Source organism: Patiria miniata, unplaced genomic scaffold, assembly GCF_015706575.1.
Source record: "Patiria miniata isolate m_02_andy unplaced genomic scaffold, ASM1570657v1 HiC_scaffold_23, whole genome shotgun sequence".
Taxonomy (NCBI): Eukaryota; Metazoa; Echinodermata; class Asteroidea; order Valvatida; family Asterinidae; genus Patiria; species Patiria miniata.
In genome coordinates this window covers 8878302-8900248 of record NW_024037062.1, presented here as the reverse complement: position 1 = coordinate 8900248, position 21947 = coordinate 8878302, and the positions used below count along the sequence as shown (strand labels likewise).

The window sequence follows — 21947 nt, the reverse complement described above, 5'->3', positions numbered from 1 at the left end:
AAGTGCTGTCATTTTCAAGAAAGGTGGAATTTCTGTATCATTTTCCAACGATGTCGAGCCGACCATTGTTGGGAAAAAAACTGACTTTTTAAAAAAATACCGCCCCCAATTTAATACAAAATTTAGTTTAATAGTTCACATTTTGTTTGCAGTCGGTTACACATCTGTGTGCGCGCACCCATCATGGATTCACGGAATTATAAACAAATACTAGCGGAAATTTCAAAAAATGTGTCACTTGACACATCTTTGGAAATGGCTTTGAAGTGGCTTTGAAATGACAGCATGCCAGTAAGAATATTGCAATCGCCTTCTTAAAACCAATTAAGTTAACTTTTCAACAATAATTTTGTTGAGGTACATGTACTTTTTGGATAGCTGCAAATGATCTACTGGTACCTTTAAGTGCATATGATACTGGTACAAATTGTCCTTGAAAACCCTGGGAAAAGCTTTCGGTTGATCATGCATTTGCCACATGTAATTTGTAAGGCCCCTGTGATGCACTGAACCCTGGCAGATTATAGTTTGTTGACCCGACTCAAGGGCGACTTTGTTGACTTTTTGTGGTTGTTGGTGTATGCAACAATTGCACCATACATGTAAATAGAGACACTGTACCCCTACACAGCTCCCAGGAGGGCTATGCATGCTGGAGTTGTTCATTTTGAGAGGTCGAAAGCTCAAATTTGTTTTTAATCTATTAAAAAAGTACTTTTAAAACTACTGTACATGCACATTTAGTACATGTAAGTACAGATATGGGATTTGTTAGGATTTTTATCTGGATTTCAGGATTTTTTGTCAAAATCCCTTTTGAAATTTGGAAATGGAATTCCTGAGATTGTACCATAAAGGTGTCAAATTATGTTTTGGTACAACAAAAGAAATGGAATTTTTAAGGGGTCGTGTGATGAGTTTTTCTTAGGAACATATTTTGTGCAACTGTCTACTGCTCTTTAATGTATGAAAAAATGTGGAACGATTTTCTCACAAAAGTACATGTAAATGATGACACATGAACATATCATACATTGTATAATGCTTGGTTATCATGCAAAAATTCAAACAATTTTTCTATTGTTTCATTTTGCCACAAAAATTCCCACAATTGAAAGTAATATTGCCATTGATTTTATCTTGTTGAAAAATGAGTCAAAATTTGTAATTTACAGTGATTCATCGAGGGCCCAGTTTTACACAAAGCAGTGACAACTTCATGAGAAAATCCAAAACATCATTTTTTTTCTCAAGCCTGACTCAAATCGTGGAGACAATTGCTGTTGAATATTCATAAACTGCGGCCAATCATTATGGATGAGTCACCATTTGCCGATTGTAATCCGCTCATCATGTAGTCACCACTGTCTATAATCACAGACTCTGACTACATGAATAATTAATGACCTAATATGAATATTAATAGACGAATATATAATGGCATGAATATTGAATGTGTAATGAGAAGCACAGGCTGAATGAATGGGCGTCTGAATGGCTCATCATCGTTGCTTATTTCAAGGACAGCAGATGGTCTTTTTTGCGTGTGTGGACAAATCGCTGCATACATGTATCTTAATTTTGGTTTGCAAAATATGCTAATTTTACATAAATTTACAAGCTTCATTGATGTACAGGAGGCCTATATGTTACTAATGAACAAACTTACAATTTCATGTACCTGTGCGTCTATGCATACATTTTATGCAAGCTGGTATGTGTAGTAAGTACGCACACATTGTACAGGTAGATATTGCAGACCAAAACTCAACATCAAATTTGTTTTATTCATTAATATTTTTTTTTAGGAATAGTGCTGTCCTACTAATATGGATATTTGATTATTTGATCATAACCGAATATTGGATTATCTTTTTGCCGGTTTGAATTTTCGAAAAGAAAAAACTACGTACGTGCAGGCTGTCTCGCATAAACTGAATATTCTAATAATCGATCATCAACAGAATATTGGAATATCTTTTTTGCCGGTTTGAATTTTCGAAAAGGAAAAAAAACGATGCCTGTGCACACATGACTGCGATGTCATTTTAATAGTAAAGTTACGTTTTATTGTCAGATGCCACTTTTTTTTGCGGATGGTAACTTTCTTGTTAACACCTATTTCTGGGTCCCATTCTTTTAGCTGGGTCAGTCCCTGAACAGTGATACAGTACTTACTACAAACCACTCTAGTGGCCTATAATAGCCATCGCCGCATGCACATTTTAACCGGCGCGCTTTGTGTGCAACTTTTGACCAGCGAGGTAGGCAGCTGCAGCTGGCTGGCTTGTGTAAAACTTGATGGGCGAGTTTCGAATATTTGCATATGCAGTCAAGTGCAGTTTCGAAAAATAGTGAAATTTGCTAAATTAGTCGAAAATGGACAGCTGTACAGGGTGAGTAAAAATAATGAAACCCAAATGTCGGGACTATTGTTTTAGTGAAGTTCTGCATGTAGCACTTTCAAAATCTAGGATATGAAAGCCCAATTCATAAGCTTTCTTTTGATACAAAAATCATTCAAATCACTCATGTACTTTTCAAGTTACAGAATTTTAAACACAGCCATCGTTTTAAGGTTCTGGCCACGGATCACAAAAAAAGTGTGCGTTCTTTCAGCAAAACGAAAACAATTCACACACATGGCTACATGTACACGTATGTGATTTCCTTTCATTTGCTGAATGAACACTGAACTTTTTTGTGATCCATGGACAGAACCTTTAAACGGTGGTTGTGTTTATAATTCCGTAACTTGAAAAGTACATGAGTGGTTTGAATGATTCTTGTACTAAAAGAAAGCTTATGAATTGGGCTTTCATATCCTAGATTTTGAAAATGCTGCATACAGAACTTCCCTAAAACAATGGTCCTGACATTTGGGTTTTTGGTTGTTTTTTTTTACTCACCCTGTAGAATTAGCAAAGTTATGATCAATCTCACTGTGGCTTGAACTGAACAATAACAAGTTTGAAATGTTCACACTTTTGCATTTGATTCATCATCCAGGTCAGTACATTTTTATTTTTCGACCGAGGCCTGTTTTTTTGTTCAAGGCAAACTGTATTTTTGGCACAATGTGACAATTAGATTATCTGTTTTTCTTGCCCGCGCTCGGTAAGGGAGTTCCTCCTGCTTAAAAAACATCTCCCCCTAATCAATTAACCGTCGAAAATATTTTTGAGGGCGAAGACTATTTATAGCACCTCCAAAGATAACTTTGAATTACTCCAGCGATTTGGAAATTATGTTCGGTGTCCTGCTTGAGGTTGTGTTTTTCGAGTCGCCCAGGTCTGCCGACCCCCCCCCCTCCTCGTTTCCTGACAATATAAACTTTAGTTGTCAACAAAGTAAAAGGATAGGCCTTACACCTGAAACGCATCACGTTGAAGGACTGTGTGTCGAACAAAAGGAATATCATCTGAAACTGTCATAGGAAATGGTTAATATCCTGGTAGCCATTTCTTTTATGGATAGGAAAGATGTTTGTAATATTGTTTCTTACGTTTATCTTTTCAAAATCCTGGAACGGAGTTAGCAAATGTGATTCTGATTTGGAAATACATTTCAAGAATTCGTTTTTCATTTTTAGCGGGAAAGATGTTTGACATAAACTTGATTTTTTTTCTCCATTTATCTTGTGAAAACTCTGAAGCAGAGATTGAAAAAATATGACGTGTGTCACGTGTCACCACAAGATTAGCTTAAAGTCAGAAATTGCCATTTTGTGGTACAGTGGGACGAAGCCAAAATTTTGAAGGATGGTTATTTTAATTTTTTTTCGGGTAAACCATAATCTGTTAATTTTTGTTAACCAGAATCTTTAAGTCCTGTTTAACTTTTCTCCAATTTTGTTCGTTCTGTCAAACATCCTTAAAACCTATTTCATCCTGTTTTTATTATGTCGTCTTTCATTCACTGAAACACATACATGTACATGTAGGATTTAAAATGCCATTTTCTCAAATATCAGTTTTACAAGTAAGTTGGTCTAAATTTCCGTCACTGAACTCAGTAGACCTACCTCTTAATGTTGTACATGTATACCATTGGAAAACTCTTGTTCTGCAGAATCCAGACGCATAAATATCTCAATTCTTAAAAAAGTCTGTCTTTAAGCTCATTTAATTGTGATGACGGGTCATTAAATGTGATTGTGCTTTGGGAATACATTTCAACAGTTCCATATTTGCTTTAGTGACAGGCTTTTTGTACAAATATTTTGGAGTTGGAATTTTGCAGACAGAGGACCGTTCAGTTTTTCAGCAGGTCACGTTTGCAAATAAGGCCTGGCACGTCTGACTGGCCTGGTGTTTCTGTATTGTACGCAAAGCCTGTTTGTATAAAATAGGCATGTTTGCGTTTACAGGCATGGATTTTGCCTTAGATCAGCTAGTTTCTTCTTTTTTTGGTTTCAGTGAAAATTGAAAAACACTGTGCGTGTTGTATGACTCGGAATTTCCTCTTTTTGTGACGTCCGAGCTACATGTACATGTACATGTATGCCTGCATTAACGAATCTTCTTAAAATAGTGTACACACACACTGTTTGTTTTCAAGCTGATGAGCTCCCATTGTTTGTAATTGCTCCTCATGTGCTGTTTTCGAGTTTCAGCCCGAAAAATAGATGTTGTTTTTCAAATTGATGTTTTTCTAGAAATAAGTTATTCACTTTTAAATGAGGCATTGAACAAAAACATCAACCCACGTTTAGTGATGGAATATATTTACACTACAAAAATGTGATTTTTTTTTTTCTCGTGGTCCGACTTTCAGGGAATCTTTTTAGCGTTATGGGTGCAAAAGTCACACAAATGAAAGTGTATTTTCAGAGGGTTGAAAATGTCCCCCCAAATGTTGTTTTTCCTTTTAAATAAAACATACAAATTGAAAATTCTAAAGGCGAAAAACAAGCCCGATCGGAAATATCTCGGAAGCTGCGGGCCGACGAATTTGTGTTCATGCATGAGTCACGTGACTCTGCCATGTAATTTCTGGAAGGAGTAGTGTTTTGAGTAAAAAAAGAAAATCAGGTTTTTGACCCCAGTGACCCCATGATGACCTTTGACCCCAGTTTGGTCATGTGACATGTTGGGGCTGGGCTACTGATACTTTTGACAAAGTTTGGTGGAAATCGATCAAAATATGCAGGAGCAATAAGCAATGTCAACTGATGTTTGTTACTAACTAACAGACTAACGGAGAGACACGATGTTTTATTGAGCTGCTATCCCGCAGCTAAAAATTTAATTATGTTGAAGAGGGTGTGTAGAGCATCTTAAAAGGCCACTCCGTTAGAATTATCAACCAGATCCATGTGAGCATATTCCTTCAATTCCTTTTTCTCTATGTTCTTACCGATTTTCTTGTCTTTTTGTAGTGTTCTTGCACAAGAAAAGCTCTCAAAACAAAATACTGTTATCATCGTTTTGCTTCCCCAGCCTGCGTTCATGTTTGTCACTTCAGCCCAAGCCTGTTTTCACCCCTCGGAAAATGTGGCCTAATGACCAGGGATCCTTCTCTGTCATCAGCCAATCGGGACGGAGCTATATCGGGCTGTCCTCTAAAGCTTGTTATGCGGGGCCCCGCACTCCTTTTACTCGTGTACGCATCCTCCGTCGGCCATTAGCCAATATCCTATTTTCGCATTCGGCCTTTCTTTCTTGTTTTCGTGTGGGGCCTTTTAAAGGGAATGTACACATTTGCTTTTACTGTAATTTTCAAAGATGGATAGAATTTTTTTTGGGGGGGGGTTGTATTTTATAGCAAATATTGTGTACACTGATTTGTTTGACCTTTTGGGTTTGTAGATGCTGGAAAAACCAAGAAAAACAATCATGCTTTTGTAGTCTGTTATTTCTTACACAGTGTTCTTACAAGTGAGGTATCAAATTGAGATTTCTTGTTCACTGAGAAATGTCCAAACAAGGATGACTGTAGAAACTGCTTACATTCTTTTTGTGCGAGGTGTACATGTAACAGTATGTACTTGTTGGCAACCAGTTGACATGCATCATGCATTTAGTTGTAATTACCGCTGGATCTGCCACCAGAAGCTATTTATTTACCCGTTCTGCCTGTCTGACTCTTGATCTATCGGTAGCGATGAGCATTTGGCGCGACTGACTTCACACACTGCGGGGAAGATTGGGTGTCCTGATGATAGTATCAGAGTTGAGAGGAGGAACCCCCCCCCTCCCCATATCCTGTCCCATCTCACACCAGGGTTTGACATAGCGTACGAGATTCAGCGGCTGCCTCTCAACTCCCTACCCTTTCTTCTGGAGACTTTCAGGAATCGAAGCCTGTTGCTATTTCGTCAGCGGCTCAGGGTGCATTTTAGATTGCCCTCTGTAGTAGGACTGTTCTTTTGAGTGGGTTGGAATGTCAGTTTAGTCGAGTCCATTGAAAAGAAATTTCATCAACAATTTGTTGTTTACAGCTGAAGCACTTCTGTATGGGCTCCGTGCACAAGTACCCCTTCAACGGCCAGAAAAGGATCATCGCAAATTCAGTTTGAATGTATTTGCGCGCTGATGTCGCCTACATGAAGACGCTGTGGCTAATAGCTTTGGCATATCAGAAAGTCCTGCCTACTTGGCGCGCAAACCAGTACAGCACAGTACGCACACGCTCTGTGTCCCATCCACGAAGCCCTCAAAAGTGGTAAAAAAGCGCCCCCTTTTGTTGGTGCACAGATCCCCTAGACCATGTGCCCTGTGACATTGTCCAGTATGTTTCCACTGAGTTGACGTAAAGGCCGCAACAAAATTTGCCGGATTTGAAATGGATGCAACTTTTGCTAATTTGCAGTGTGAAAACTTTCCCCTCGTCACATGCAATCAATCTATCTCGAAAAACCATATTAAAAAAAAAAGTAATTTCTTGTTGCTCATGCTTGTTTAGTTTTATTTTGCAAAATGTAATTGTCCGAGTATGTCTTGCGTGATAAGTTGTCTATTTTTTTGGCCTGTCCACTCCGAGTAGTTATTAAAATCCCATCCAAGAAAAGATTGATTGCCCGCGCCCCACTGGACTTGCTGATGAAAACGCCAGTTTCTCCGGGGACTGCGAAAAGCGCCAACTCGAGTGTTGCGTTGCGGCAAGCACAAACACTCGGCAAATGGAAATTACACAACGCAAAATGGTTGAGACGTTTAAAACGTGTGCGGCCTTCCACTTTTATTCCACTGGGGACTTTGTTTTTAATTAATTAAGTTGCCTCGGTAAGTTCTTGATGAAAGGTGTGTGGCAAGAAAATAAATGTATTCAGTTTTTCTGAAGGTTGGTTGGTTGTTTGGTTTATTCTTTTGGTCGCATTCAAGATGAGCTGGTTGATTGAGTTGTTCCAAGTTGTCTTGTGTGCTGAACGTACAACAAATGTTGGTAGTTCAAACTTGCAACATAGATGAGGAAAAGTTTACACTGAAATCTACAGAAAAAAATATCCGAGTTTAACAAGTTTGGTTGTAGGCCCTAAGTTGTGCCCAGGTGGAAATTTAATTTTTGGACAGTATAACCAATTTTGATGATTCTGTTTGTTTGTTAAGTTTGGACATTTTAGAAAATATTGACATTTTCATGACATAATTTTGGAAATTTTAAAGGTGTCTCCCCGTGCTATCTTCGAGTTTCACCACTGAAAAATAGATGTGTTTTTAAATTGCTTTTTTTCCAGTAATATCAAAGTTATTTACTTTCGAATGAGACACCGAACAAAAAAAAATCCATGTGCGTTTAGTTACTGAATAATTGCCTTACAAATTTTGAATTAGTTGCAGCCGAATAATTCAGTCCTGTTTTTGTGTGTGCATTATGGGGGCAAGAGTGAGCAAAAATGAAATTATATTTTCAGGGAGTTGAAAATGTCCAAAATGAAAGAAAAATAAGTTTTACTGTTACAATAAAACATACAAACTGAAAAATTTTTAGGGAGGAAAAAAATGAATATATGTTGAAGAGCACATGTAGAGCTGAGCTTTAAAGATATAGTCCATCATTTGTAATTTGTGCATTTTGTTCGTTTGAAGCAACAAAAGTGTTCAAAATCTAATGAAGGATACTGAGCAACTAACCTGATGAAGTTTCAGCTCAGCTTCAGCTGTGTATTCCGAGAAAAACAGCATTCTAGGATCTCAATTTCAAATCAAAAGTTGCTGAATCATGTTTTGAATTGTTTTGAATTGCAGCTATACGCGATGTCGCGCACTGATCCGACAAATTATAGCAACCGCCTGTGCGTCGTGCCAATGCTTGCGCGCGCTGCGCCGAACAACAAAACGAACTAATAATTTAAATTTTCCTACGGTGCGTCTTAAGACGCACCGTTGGAAAGGCCTTCTTTCGTTGATTACTTCAAAATGACAGCTTGCCAGAAAGAATAATTTCACAGGGAGTTAAGTCCCCTTACTATCTTTCAACCAAGTATGTTTTTCAACAATAATACGCCAGTTACTTTTTCGGATGGCTGCAAATGATGGACTATAGCTTTAAGCTTTGATACAATGCACTGATTTATTGATTGCGATTCCATGAACATGTATCTGGCAAGACACCATAATTATGCGAACTTCCAAAAATGAAACTGTCAAAAAATTTGAAATATCCTACTTAATTGTAAGTAAATAATGGGGAAATCCTCCTGTGGAATCACTGCGCCTAGTATGCTGTCATTTTTTTTAGAAAAATAGGAATCACCGTCATTTCCTCATGATGGTAAGGACCAAACCTTCGCACTTTCAACGGAAAGCTACATGTATGCTATGTGTCAAGAAAAACGAACATGCATTTTTTGCATTTTTCTCAAAAAAAAAATCTACTGAGCTGAATTTTTGACAGGTTAGTTTTTTAATAATAACCTGCTTCAGATTTATTGTATTGTTCCTTCAATTGGCAAAAATACATGTTTTTTTTTTTTAAGAGTAAACCGGTGTCCTTTACCTTTAGTCTGGGCTGATTATCGGACAGAGATTGAGAGTGATAGAGCAGCGCGAGTTCCTTCCCGCCCAGAAGGATAAACAAGGAGCCTCGTCTTTTGGCCTTTACATCTGATACTTTCAAGGGCTGCCCCTTGATATTTTCCAAGACTTCGGTCTTAAAAAGCCCCCGCCAGCTTGATTGATTTTCTGTGGCTCTGCAGTCTGTTGTTTCCTAGTGATTGCCATGACAACGGCTGCGGTCCTGCGGAGATATGTGGCTTTGCGACAGATGAGCACAGCCTCGGATTTCAATTTTGTCCGTCGTCGCTCCGTTCTTTATGGCCTTGTGGCGGAATGAATTTCTCACTTTGATTGTTGGAAGGGGGGGGGGGTTGATTGTCCCGTCCAAAAGCTGTTGGTAATGTGAAAAATAATTCCTTTTTGAAGGTTCGCATTCAATATGCCATTTACTAAAGTAATTTTCATAAACTGAATACGGAGTGTTGTCACATGACAAGCTTACATGTACGGTACCTCGGTGGGACTCGAACCATGACTTCCTGCTTACTAGTGCAGACATCTCACCACTCGACCACCAAGCAGGGTGACCGTTTTAGCCGAATTTCGGCAAAATTTGACAGATTTTTTTTTGAAAACAAAAGAGTTTGACAGAAAATTTAGCAGAGTTAATTTTTTTCAAGCAGATTTCTAGCAAAACTCTGTAACATTGGTGATGTGACATAAAAGTATTTCAGATTTGAAAAATATATAGCTGATTCGTTTTGAAAAAGCTTCAATGTGAGGTTCCCTGATGTGTATTAGTATACAGTGAAGTACTTTAGACCGTTGTAAGCCGGGCCCCTGTTCAGTGTTGTCTCATTGCATGATGTGTGCTCCATCAGCTGGGGGCTACGGTTATTTCCAAGTGTCCCAACCATTTTGGTCGGGATTTTGGTCTCTTTTTTGCATGAGCGCCAATGCAGATGTGTCACTGTCAGGGTCCAAGCGCTATATGAAAACAAAATTCTCTGAGTTTTTCCCTTATATTTCCCTGAGAAATGTTCATGAATGCATGAGAAATATATTTCCCTTTAACGAGGTGGCTGGGAAGTCAAGAGGTGGTTGCAGCAAAGCACCCGTACATTCGTAAAATACTGGGCCCAATTTCACGGCGCTGCTAAGCACAAACATTTGCTTAGCACAAAAAAAGTCTGGCTTATAAAAGCAGGTTACAAGCCAAAACTCAATGTGATTTTCATGCTAAGCAAACAACAGCCAAATACCAATCACGAGCAATATACATCACATGGAGTTTTGGCTCGTAAACTGCTTTTATATAAAGCCAGACTTCTTTTGTGCTAAGCAAATTTTTGTGCTTAGCAGCACCGTGAAATTGGCCCCTGATAATACACAGTAGAGGTGTGTTATATTCAAGATTAACTCTAAAAAGCCAACATGCAGCCAGTCAATCAATGAACACAACTTGGCCAGGAAAAAGATGCATACATGTACAGTATGTACATCGAACTGGCAAAATCCTTTCTGGGTCACTGCCAAATTCCCAGAGTTTTCCCCTGATTTTGGTGTTTCTCCCCAATTCCCTGAGTTTTCCCTGACTGGAAAAATGGAAACTCATTTTTGAGGTTTTTCCCCCTGATTTCCAGAGTGACTGGGAACCCTGTGTGCCCTCTTTACAGTCTGTGTTTCTCCCAAATTCCCAAAGTTTTTCCCCAACTGGAAAAATGGAATCTGATTTTGAGGTTTTCCCCCTGATTTCCAGAGTGACTGGGAACCCCGAGTACCCCCTTTAGTCTGTGTTTCTCCCAAATTCCCTGAGTTTTTCCCCAACTGGAAAAATGGAAACTCATTTTCAAGGTTTTTTTTCCTGATTTCCAGAGTGATTGGGAACCCTGTGTGCCCCCTTCACAGTCTGTGTTTCTCCCAAATTCCCCGAGTTTTTCCCCAACTGGAAAAATGGAAACTCATTTTCGAGGTTTTTCCCCTGATTTCCAGAGTGATTGGGAACCCTGTGTGCCCCCTTCACAGTCTGTGTTTCTCCCAAATTCCCAGAGGTTTTTCCCCAACTGGAAAAATGGAAACTCATTTTTGAGGTTTTTCCCCCTGATTTCCAGAGTGATTGGGAACCCTGTGTGCCCCCTTCACAGTCTGTGTTTCTCCCAAATTCCCAGAGGTTTTTCCCCAACTGGAAAAATGGAAACTCATTTTTGAGGTTTTTCCCCCTGATTTCCAGAGTGGCTAGGAACCCTATGTGCTCCCTTCACAGTCTGCAGTTCTCCCAAATTCCCTGAGTTTTTCCCCAACTACAAAAATGGAAACTCATTTTCGAGGTTTTTTTCCCCCTGATTTCCAGAGTGACTGGGAACCCTGTGTACCCCCTCCATGCTTTGCGTACCACACAGTGAATGACATCACAGCTCACCTTGAAGTCTTCCCACACACACTGTCATTCATCAGAAAATAAAACCTCTTCTTTTCCTTGTCGCAACGATTTTGTATTCGTATGAAAAGGACTTCAAAAGATTGGGTAGGGTTTAATCTTTTTCGGGGGGGGGGGGGGGGGGGGTTGAGGCGTGCTTGTACACGTGTACATTTAGGTCCGGTAATTTAACTGTGTGTGGTCACAGAATTTTGAGCCCAAAACCTACATTGAAGAAGTCGGCCACACTCATCTACCCCCCCCCCCCCCCATTAAAAACAGACAAGGTTTTTTTCTGGTCATGCAGCTACCACAAAATCAACATAGTTGGGGTGGGGGAAAGGGGGAGATTTTCAAAGTGGATAAACTTTGGCACTATTGGTGGCGCTTTTTGTTGCAGCATATTTGCCGACACGCGAAATTTGGCCGACAGGACCACTCTGACGACAAAAACAAATTATGAGGAAGGGGTGTGAACTTCCCACCCCATCCCTCCCCCCCCTCCCCCCCCCCCCATCCCCCTTTAGTGAGGCCTTGATTTTATTGGTTGTAAATGCAGACCACAAATGAATTGTTTACAAGCTGAAATGTGAGCATGAGGGAGTTGAATTCTTGGACAGGGTGTTGCCCACTGTCCACCCTGGCCTGCCAGCTTGCCACAGGGGAAGCTTTCCGTGAAGGACAGAGACAAATTGACGACTCTGCCCACTACCCTAAATGCAATTATAAACACCCACACTGCTATAGGGGACAAATTGTGTCTGGTGTAAACATATCTAAGTAAGTAAACTCCAGTCAACATTTTAGCTAGGGTTGGGACAGAATCAATACATTTAATCCAGGAAAAGAAAATGGGGACACTAAAATTTTGCATTACATTTCACATCCGTGTTATTTCATCCACTCTGAAATGTGTTATCAGCGAAATGCAAAAAGGAAACGAACTGAAAATCGTTTCCGACACTTTAGAAAGGATTGGCGATAATGGCGGCGGTGGTTGAGTGAATTCCACCAGGAAGTTTTGTTAAACATGTTTGAGTTTTATGTTTCCGTAACTTTTGACGGATTATTGCTTGTGTAGAATGGGAATGTAGGGGAATTTCCCAGCTAGCTGTTTCCGCTAGTCACTCTTCCATGCTATTTTTGTTGTATTACTTAATCTGTACGTGCAAAGATACATGTACGTGTAAATTTAAGAGTTGGGGGGGGGGGCAAAATGTCCCTGCCCCCCTCTAAAACTGATAAATCGAGAATATGTTGAGAAATACAGGAATTTTTTGGGAAAAATATGTTTTGCCCCCCTCTAGAAAAAATCCTGGCGACGCCCTTGCATAATACGGATCTGTTTGTGCGTAAAAACAACCCCAAAATAAGTGCCATTTTCCCACAATGGTTGCAGATGCCTAAAGTAGAAACACTATTATGTGTGAGTGAAAATAAAACACCGAAAGGTCAAATTCATTAGTGCATCGTGGAAGTTTGTTTCAATAAGACGTTGATTCTAATGACCCCCAGAGCACAAATTACATGTATCTGTAGTTAAAATAAAATATCTTGACAAATTGGTGAAAAGAATCTTTAGGAATATGACACACAGAAAATTAGGAATTTATATTTTCCGTAGAAGTGATGTCCAGAATATAATGGTTGTGCTACTGCGCAATGGAACCCTCCTAACATTTTTGGACAGTTTTGTTTAGCTGCTAAATTCTGTTTTAAATTTTTAAAATATTTTACATGCATAATTGTATTCCCAGGCGCCATTTCAAAATAGTTAAAGAGTGCAGCTTTTCCTTTTTTGAAAATCAAGACCAGGAAATTCTATTATGTGTAATTTTGTGAAATTTCTTCAAATTTTGTGAAGCGGGTGTGACATTTGTAAGCACTGCTTTCTAAATTCCTTGCTATTTCAATTGTTCCTGATATGTGAGGCGTTCTGGCGAAATGATACAGAACTGGGCAGAATTTGAAATGAGGGTTTGCAGTTACATAGACTAGGAAAGAGAATAAAATGATACATAGAATACCGTTTGTTGCACGTCAATCGGACATGCCATTGACAAGTTATGGCTGTTTATAGTTCACATTTATGGACATGTCAAAACACTAAAATACTGAGAAAAAGGCCTGTAACATTCATGTTTTATATCCATGAAAATGAAACATGTGTTTCTCTTTATAAAATACACTGTTATTCTGTGATTCGTTTGTTATTTCTTCAAAAATATGCGTACCGATACTTAAAGGGAATATACATATTTGCTTTTGCTGTAATTTTCAGAAATGGATGGAATTGGGGGTTGGAAATATATATAGCAAATATAGTTACACTGACTTTTTTGAGGTTTTGGGTTCGAAAATGCTATAAAAACCAAGAAAAACAATCATTTTCCTGTAGTCTGGTTCCCTGACTCCATATAAGACAAAACAGAGCAGTTTACATACATTGGGGAATTGTAAGGTCAGGGAACCAGTCTAGCTGGCTTGTACCCGTTCATAGGTGTGTAATCGATTGCAAACAAGTGCGATGGTCAATTGGGGCCAGTATTTGAAAAAAAGCCAGTTTTTTCCAACGCTGGTCGGCCGACCAGCGTTGGAAATTGATACAAAAATAGCACTTTTCTTGATAATGACAGTATACCAGGTGCCATGATTTTACAGGGTGCTTTACACTGTCATTCACTAACAGTCCAGCAAGGTATTTCAAAATGATTTGTTAGTTTTATTTTTTGATGTTTGCAAATGTTGTATTTTCCCTTTAAACATAACAATTATCAATAAATTTGAAAATCAGAAAAAGTTCATTACTGTTCAGTTTTTTTGCTTTTTTCTCCATCATGGTCTGTGCCCAATTCTGTCTCATTTTGCCAGACTAACACCAAACATATATTTTTTTCTTTCTTTATTCTAAAAGCATCAGATTAGTGATCTCCTGTCGTTATGACTTTTCCGTATCGTCCATTTTATCTGCCGAACAAATTAGTCCTGTCGAGAACCTTTTTATCTGTTTGACTGATGAGGACACTCGCCAGATAGTAAGTGCATTAAGTTCTTTGTGTTTCTTATCAAGTGGTCAAGGCCCGGATTAATTGTCAGTGTGATAAAGTAAGGCTCTAGATAATGCGGTTAGGAAAGTTGCATGTACAGTTTTCCAATGTCTCGTGTACTTGGCGAGGCCATTCATTTCGTGCTCAAAAATGTCAGCATCATTTTTTTTTTTCAAAATTTTGTTTACGCAATACACAGTTTAAATTCTCTTCAAAAGTCTGTTTATTTGGGTTTTTTTTATAGGTAATGGAAGCAATTTGCAAAAACTGTGTTTTTGCTGATTTAAAGAACAATATTAAATCGGAAGCAGGTTATTAAAGAACTTACCGTTTGCAATTTCAACTCAGCAGATATATTTTTTGAGAAAACTCTGAAAATGCATCTTCTTTTTTCATGACGCAAAGCATCTATAGGTTCCATTGACATTGCGATGGTTTGGTCATAACTGCCCTCAATTTACCTTATTGAGTTAGTCTGCATTTTGTTTGCAGTTATTTACACAATTTTGAACGGGTACAAGCCAGCTAGACTGGTTCCCTGAACTTAAACAATTTTTTGACGTCTACATGTATAAATTGCTCCATTTCATCTTAAGTGGGGTCAGGGAACCAGACGACATGAACACGATTGCATTTCTTGGTTTTCCCAGCATCTCGAACACAAAACTTCAGTGTAACAATATTTGCTATAAAATACTAACCCCCAAATCGATCCATTTCTGAAAATTACAGCAAGAGCAAATGAGGTATAGTCCCTTTAAACACCTAGGCCCTATCTTTTATAATTGAAAAGCATTGATGAATTGTGAGTATTAGTGATTGAAAGTTGACTTTACAATGTAGTATCAGACCCAAAATTTCTCCTTGTTCCGACCGATTTGTTCCTTTCCAAATTTGTTCATATCAATACCATGACCAAGCTCTTTCCTTCCTACTCCCCCAGCCAGAAATCTCCCACGGATTTCTCTTCACTAAGGAAGAACCCGATTAAAATAAATGAAAAACAAACTTCTGAAATGCTGATCACGTTTTGGCAGCGGAAGATGAAACACCAATGTTGCACAAGTTCTGGAAAATAAAAAATGCTGATCAATTTTTCTTTTTGTGGTCGGACGCAAAGCCCAAAGAAATTCAATTTTGAAGGATGTTACTGCCCGAATTCTTGGCAGGGATCACCGGTAGTGTTGTTTAGGAGAACCCATCAAAAACTGTTGTAACTGTTGTGAAGAAAATTTGGAATAAACAGCTTTTTTATGATGTTGAACTGCGTCTGTTGGCAGGAGGTCTAGAGTTTTGTGTGCGTAGGAAGAAGAAGTCATATCCCATGTTTTTGCGCAAGGTCCCTGGTGGTTTGCAACATGCTTGGAACAGGGCCAAAACAAAGAGACTTGTTTTTCATTAGGAAATTTTGTATCAAACTTTTTGAGGTTATGGCTGTTCTGTATTTCAGTCAACTTATGGGGAACAATTGAGAGTTACATGTACATGTTGTCCTTATAATGGCTCCATGGTTTACCTATCATTCAGTAAATTTGGGGTCCACTTTTTTTTCGTGTCCCTGTTACATCTGACATCTATGATTTGATAATTCTGATGCACTCCTTAATGCAGTCATCCTCCAAGAGTGATTATGAATAGCATTAGCAAACTACCTCCCCAATACATAAAAAAAAATATCTGAAGTCATTCTTAATGATACTTGAATGGCAAATTACAAAGAACCAAGGTAACAGGGACAGGAAAAATGTCACACTTTGAACCCTAAATTTATAGAATGATCGTCCATGTGACATACCGGCACATGTGCTTGGAACACTCTTAAAATTGTTCCATTTTGTATCAATTGATATAATATACAATTCTGACTTGATGCTTGACGAATTTTGTTTTGATAAAGTCTGTTACTTCAGTATTGCATGAGACTTTTTCAGCAACTGAGTTTTAAAAACATTCAAATTTACATTATTATATAAATGTTTCAATTTGAATAACGATCATTACACACCAGGCCAAAACAAAAGACGTTTTTGTGTGGCAGATCTTTGCGACTTACATTTTCAAAAAAGTTGCACTCTTTAGTGCGCATAAATATGGGTCAGTTTGTTTGTATTCTAAGTTATCACCGTTCCATGTGTGCTGTGCGTGTGCCGTTCGGGGGCCAATAAACTTTTCACAAGGCAAAAAAGATAAAGAAATATCCATTGTTGTCCAGCAGATTATACCATGCAAACTTTGGCAAGGTTATTTAAAATAGGTGCGTGGTCATTCATACTTTTATAATTTCTGGTGCACTGACCACAACAATAAGCTAAGCCCGAGAGGAAATAAAATATACAAAAAGGAAAAATTTCTAAAGCATTCTTTAGTGATCCTGAGCACTGAAACGTGAATTTACCGCCAAAAAAAAATCACCCTGAAATGCGAGCGTTGGTGCGTGCAGTATTTGTACTTTACGTCATCACGGTGAACAAAAGTTTGAATAAGGTGTGGGTTTTTTTTTTCTTGCCAACAATATGTTATGGATGAGAGAATGGCGTGGAATTTTCAAAAAGTTTGGGTTATGTGCAGTGTGTGTGAAAAACCCCATATTGTCTTGTTTTGTAGTTGTAGGGACATACATGTACACCCATCTGTACGAGGCATTTATGGGGACCGAAAACGCTGTGGGGACAGCAGAAAGTCCCCATGACTTGGTCCGAAGTTGCCTAATAAAAAAAAAACTTCCCCATAATGCGGTGTAAGCCAGGGCAAACAGGATTGGACAAAAACACAATCAGTTCAGTTGGGATTGATGTTCGAAGTTGACTGATTATGATTACATTTTATCTGTGAAACTGGTTTAACAGTGCTCCTTTTTAATCTCAAGTGCAATTACTGAATTAAGAATAGATCAGCAAACGTTTTGCATAAGTTTTGTTTGCATTTCAAACATGATGGTCGGACGTGTGTGTGTAACCAGGACAGAGTGATGGTACTTTTTATGTTAAAATCTTCTACATTAAAGGCGTGTTGGAACATTTGCAATTTATACCTAGCGATTTAACGTGAAAAGCCTTGTTCAAAGTGACGATAGGACTGGTATCAAATACCCTGTGAAATTATTCCGCCAGAAATGGTATCGTTTGGAAGAAAACATTAATTGAAGGTGGTTTTAAAAAAGTGTGCCTGCGGGCACATTTCTGTAACGAAATAGCAACAGAATCCAGTTGTGAAACCAAAAATTGTGCATACATGTTTTCTCTGATTTCCCAAAATGTATATCCTCTTGAGCTGAGTTAGTTGTGAAATGCACCCTTTGTAAAATTTGAGTAATTTTGTTGCTCCAAACGAAAAATCAGCAAACAGTCCTATTTGCCTTCAAATTGTACAAAATACATTGTACATGTACATTACAGTGTCACAGATTATTCTCAGTTTAATTGGGTGTCGATGAATAATTCAGGTTGCCACGATAACTAAGCATTTAGGAACACTTTTAGTCGCTGTCAGAAACAATTTGCTGGTGTTCCCTTTGAAAAATCAGCCCCTGCAGTGTGTGGACCGTACCATAATCCTGCTGTGAATTGCGGGGCATTGTAAGCCTTCACTAAAGCTCTTACACGATTTACCAGCAGCCAATTACCATTTTTCACTGTGTACATGCACTGCGGTCGTGATCATCCCTCCCTTGGTGGTCCACTTGGTTTTCCCCGTGGTTAAAATGGAATAGTCCTGTTGTGCATAATTATATTGCTGTCCTTTCCTTTCCTGTGCAGGTCACTCCCACTCCAGCGCTCACAGAGGGTAGATCGTGAAAACAGCAAGTTGCATGTGTCAGTGCTTGTGTGTACACACAACAGTAACACAGCTCCGTGCTGGACAGATCCGTGCCTGAACTAACATCATCGAGGGCAGTAATGTATACAAGCCAATATCTTCTCATGGAATAACTGCAGTCTGCAAGAAATTAACGAGTTCAGTTCCAGCGAAGGCGTCGATACAATTTACGGGAGACACCGAATGCTGAAAAAAATCTGTTGACACGAGTAGAATGTGCCGTGGATAAATTTTGTTGGTGAAACGGCGGAGCAGAATTTGACAGCATTTGCTGCCGTGATTATCTATGCAGGGTGAATTTCTACACAGCGGCACTCGGCGTAAAGGTGGCAAAACTGACGGCCTTGGACGGAGGACGTTGAGAAACTCAGGAAATGAGGACTTCGTACATGACACGTTCCTGTTGATTAGTTTGTGAAGCACATGTACGCTGTACAGGGTTTTGGTATACGTGGAAATATCATTAGACTGTAAGTGTAATTGACGGTGTTTCTGTTGGATGGACCTAGAGTGGTCGTGTGCTGCCTGTTGCTGATTCAGACCGCCGCGGAGCCCGTCCATTAGTTGAAACAACCATGACTTCCAACTTCCTAACCAGATTACTAAAGCGGGGGTCGGGGCCGCCGCGTCCCCAAGTGGACATGCACGCACTCTTCACCAGCGCGCAGATGAGCACGATGATCCTCCAGGGACAATTATCGGTCCACGAGCCGTGGCGACGACACAAAAAGAAGCCCAAGATCGTCTACGTGTGTCTGTACACCAACGACTCCAGCCCGTTTATCGTGTGGTACACGGACAAGGCGCACAAGAAGCCCCGGGGGTTCTTCAACGTGAGGGGCGGCAAGATCGCGCCCGTCGGGGAGTTCAGTTTCCAGATTGCCTTTAAAGACAAAACCAGCCAGATTTACAAGTTCAACACGTCAAGCTGGGAGCGACGGGAAGAATGGCTGCATTTGCTGCGTAAGGAGAGTCGCAAGGAAGTCCAGATGCCGTTGATTGAGACCATTTGCAATCAGGACTACCGCGTCAGTCAGGACGACCTGGCCATCACCATGACGGCGGAGCAGAGGGCGAGGCAACAGCAACTGCGCCCCGAATGGAAGGGGCACCGCCGGACTGTCAGCGCCGGATCCCCGTCGCCGCAACGCTGCGTCGTTCAGCTGCAGAGAAGCAGAAGTCAGCCGCACATCCAAAAAGGGCGTCTCATCAAACGGAGACCGACGGTCCTGGAAAAGCATTCGCCGACGCTCGGCCAGGCGGTCCAAAACGAGCGGAGATTTATACGCACGCCGGAGGTTTGTCGTAGCTGAGAGATTTCTCCTTTGCCATTTTTTTTCTTTTCTCGCATTTATCAAATTGTTTTTAAAATTTGCATATTTATACAATTATTTTGTCTTGAGTACTCCTTTTTCTGAAGAGTACTTTGAACACGGAGCTCAACGTGTAAGGAAAAGTCACAATTTTTGGTCACGGTCTGTGAAACGGTGGTTTAAACGAAGATGGGATTTTAAAAACAATTACATACACGTCTCTTGCATACTCTTACTTTGGATGGGATTATTTTTGGCCGAAAAACACCATCCAAATTTTAAAACTAAGTCAAACACCACATTTACTGGCTCTTGAGAGTCATGCGTACAATATTTGTACGACACTTCTCACCGTGCATGTAAATTCATACATTTATGTATTTTGCAACACTCTGAGACGATTCAACCTGTTGCTCGTACCTGCGAATACCTCTGGCGTTAACTGGTAAATTCTCAGGATAAAAACAAAATATTGGCTTTCAACATCTCGACTTCTCAGTCGCTGAGAAATATTTCAAGAAGTCAACAACGGCAACTTTACAAACAACAAAAACAATTTCAACAAAGTTTGCATTGCATTATGTTGCAAGAAGGGAATAACCATCTATCAAAAGAAGAAAACAAAATAAAAATCAAAGTGACTTTCTTAACCCGTTGAGCTCTAGTGTAAACGGAGGCTGCCTTATTATAACTGATTAATTTCAGAAAAATTATCAGCTGAATGTAATGTATCTACACTGTATATATATGAAATAATTAATATTAAATGTATGAAAAATTATCCCACATATGTGCATGAATTTAAAATATAACAAGTCTGTGATCGGGAGTGAGCCAGTAAGTGTCTCTTTTTTGTAATTCTAGTTTTGGGAAACTGGAGGTTTTTTTTCAGGGCTGGTAAAATTAACTGCCAAATATGGTACTTGTGGTTGGGTTAAACTGCGCAACAAATTTGTCATGACCACCCACACGTACAGTGTACGTGTACATGTACATGTACATGTTGTACGTGTACGTGTACATGTACACATGTACGTACAATATTTAAATCTAGAGCTTTACGGTCTCTAGAATATCACAAACCACCTGATAAAAATATTAACCGGTATTTACTTCAAATGCATGAGTACATGTACCAGTAATTGTATGTAGTTTAAAAAAAAAAAGTAAACGTTTACTTGCCATAATGGACTACATCTGTAATCTTATATTTTCCGTATTCCGGGGTGCATTGTATTTTGTAAATGATTTATTTTTTGGGACCAGTGTAAAACAAAGGAGATCTCTTTGTATCAACTCTATTTTCATGGTAATAATTATAACCGAAACATGTACCTGTATAGATGTGGAATCCTATTTAACAAAACAAAAATGTTAACGATGTTTGTACTCATCTGTAATTATTCCTTCCCGGTACTGAAGTTCAATCGTCGTTCACAATTAATTAGAAACGACTATTTTAGAAGAAAAAAAAACTCTTTCATCTTCACCTGCAAGGGCTTTGAATGTTTACTTTTTGGATGTGTTCATCGTTGAACACTACATTTATTCTTTGGGCTTATGAGGTGCATGTACCCTGTTTTATGACTTAGGCAATCCCAGCATTTATGTCCGCGACAGAGCTTTTAAAGGGAAGATACAACATTTGCAAACATCAAAGAACGGAATGATCAAATTATCACGTTATACCTTACTGAATTGTTAGGGAATGACAGTCTAAGGCATCCTTTAAAACCATGGCTCCTGGTGTGCTGTCATTTTCAAGAAAAACTGTGTTTTTCCAAAGCTGGTCGGCCGACCAGCGTTGGAGAAAACTGGCTTTTTTTCAAAAACTGTTCCTACTTTTTCATATTTAGTTATTCTGACTTTTCTTTGCAATTGATTACACACCTGTGAATGGGGTTCAAGCTTGCTAGACTGATTCTCTGACCTTACAGTTCCCCAAAGTGTATTAATTGCTCCGTTTCATCTTAAGTGGGGTCAGGGAACCAGACTACAAGAATATGATAGGTTTTCTTGGTTTTTCCAGCATCTACAAGCCCAAAACGTGAATTAAGTCAGTTTAACAATATTTTCTATAACATACTAATCCTCCAAATCCATTTATTTCTGAAAATTGCAGCAAAAGCAAATGTTGTACCGGTACATTCCCTTTAAGGGCTCGGTGAGCAAACCTGAAAATGTATTTTTCAAATCTTATACATCCATCATCTAGTAGTGGTCAAGGAGATTACAGACTAGGAGTGTTTTGGAGCATTTCTCTGAATCATTAATTAGATATCATGGTTAATTGGCTCTGTCGCGGACATAACACTTCTTTATATTGCTGAGATTGCCCACTGTTTATTTCAAATAAAAAACACGAGAAACATGTACATGTAAAACTCCAGAGTATCTGAATACAAACGGGAGACCC

The 21947-nt window shown here is 39.1% G+C and overlaps 1 protein-coding gene across 1 annotated transcript; it reads left to right on the top strand.

The window, feature by feature from the left end:
* Window positions 1-14291: 14291 nt before the first annotated feature.
* LOC119731235 lies at window positions 14292-19675 on the top strand. Its single transcript, XM_038204322.1, has 2 exons — window positions 14292-14390; window positions 18158-19675. The coding sequence occupies exon 2, from the start codon at window positions 18794-18796 to the stop codon at window positions 19529-19531; it is 738 nt and encodes a 245-aa protein (XP_038060250.1). The 5' UTR covers window positions 14292-14390; window positions 18158-18793; the 3' UTR covers window positions 19532-19675.
* The last annotated feature ends 2272 nt before the right edge of the window (window positions 19676-21947 follow it).

Bases quoted from the DNA above. Each gene is read 5' to 3' on its own strand.
- LOC119731235 (XM_038204322.1), top strand. From the start codon at position 18,794: ATGACTTCCAACTTCCTAACCAGATTACTAAAGCGGGGGTCGGGGCCG.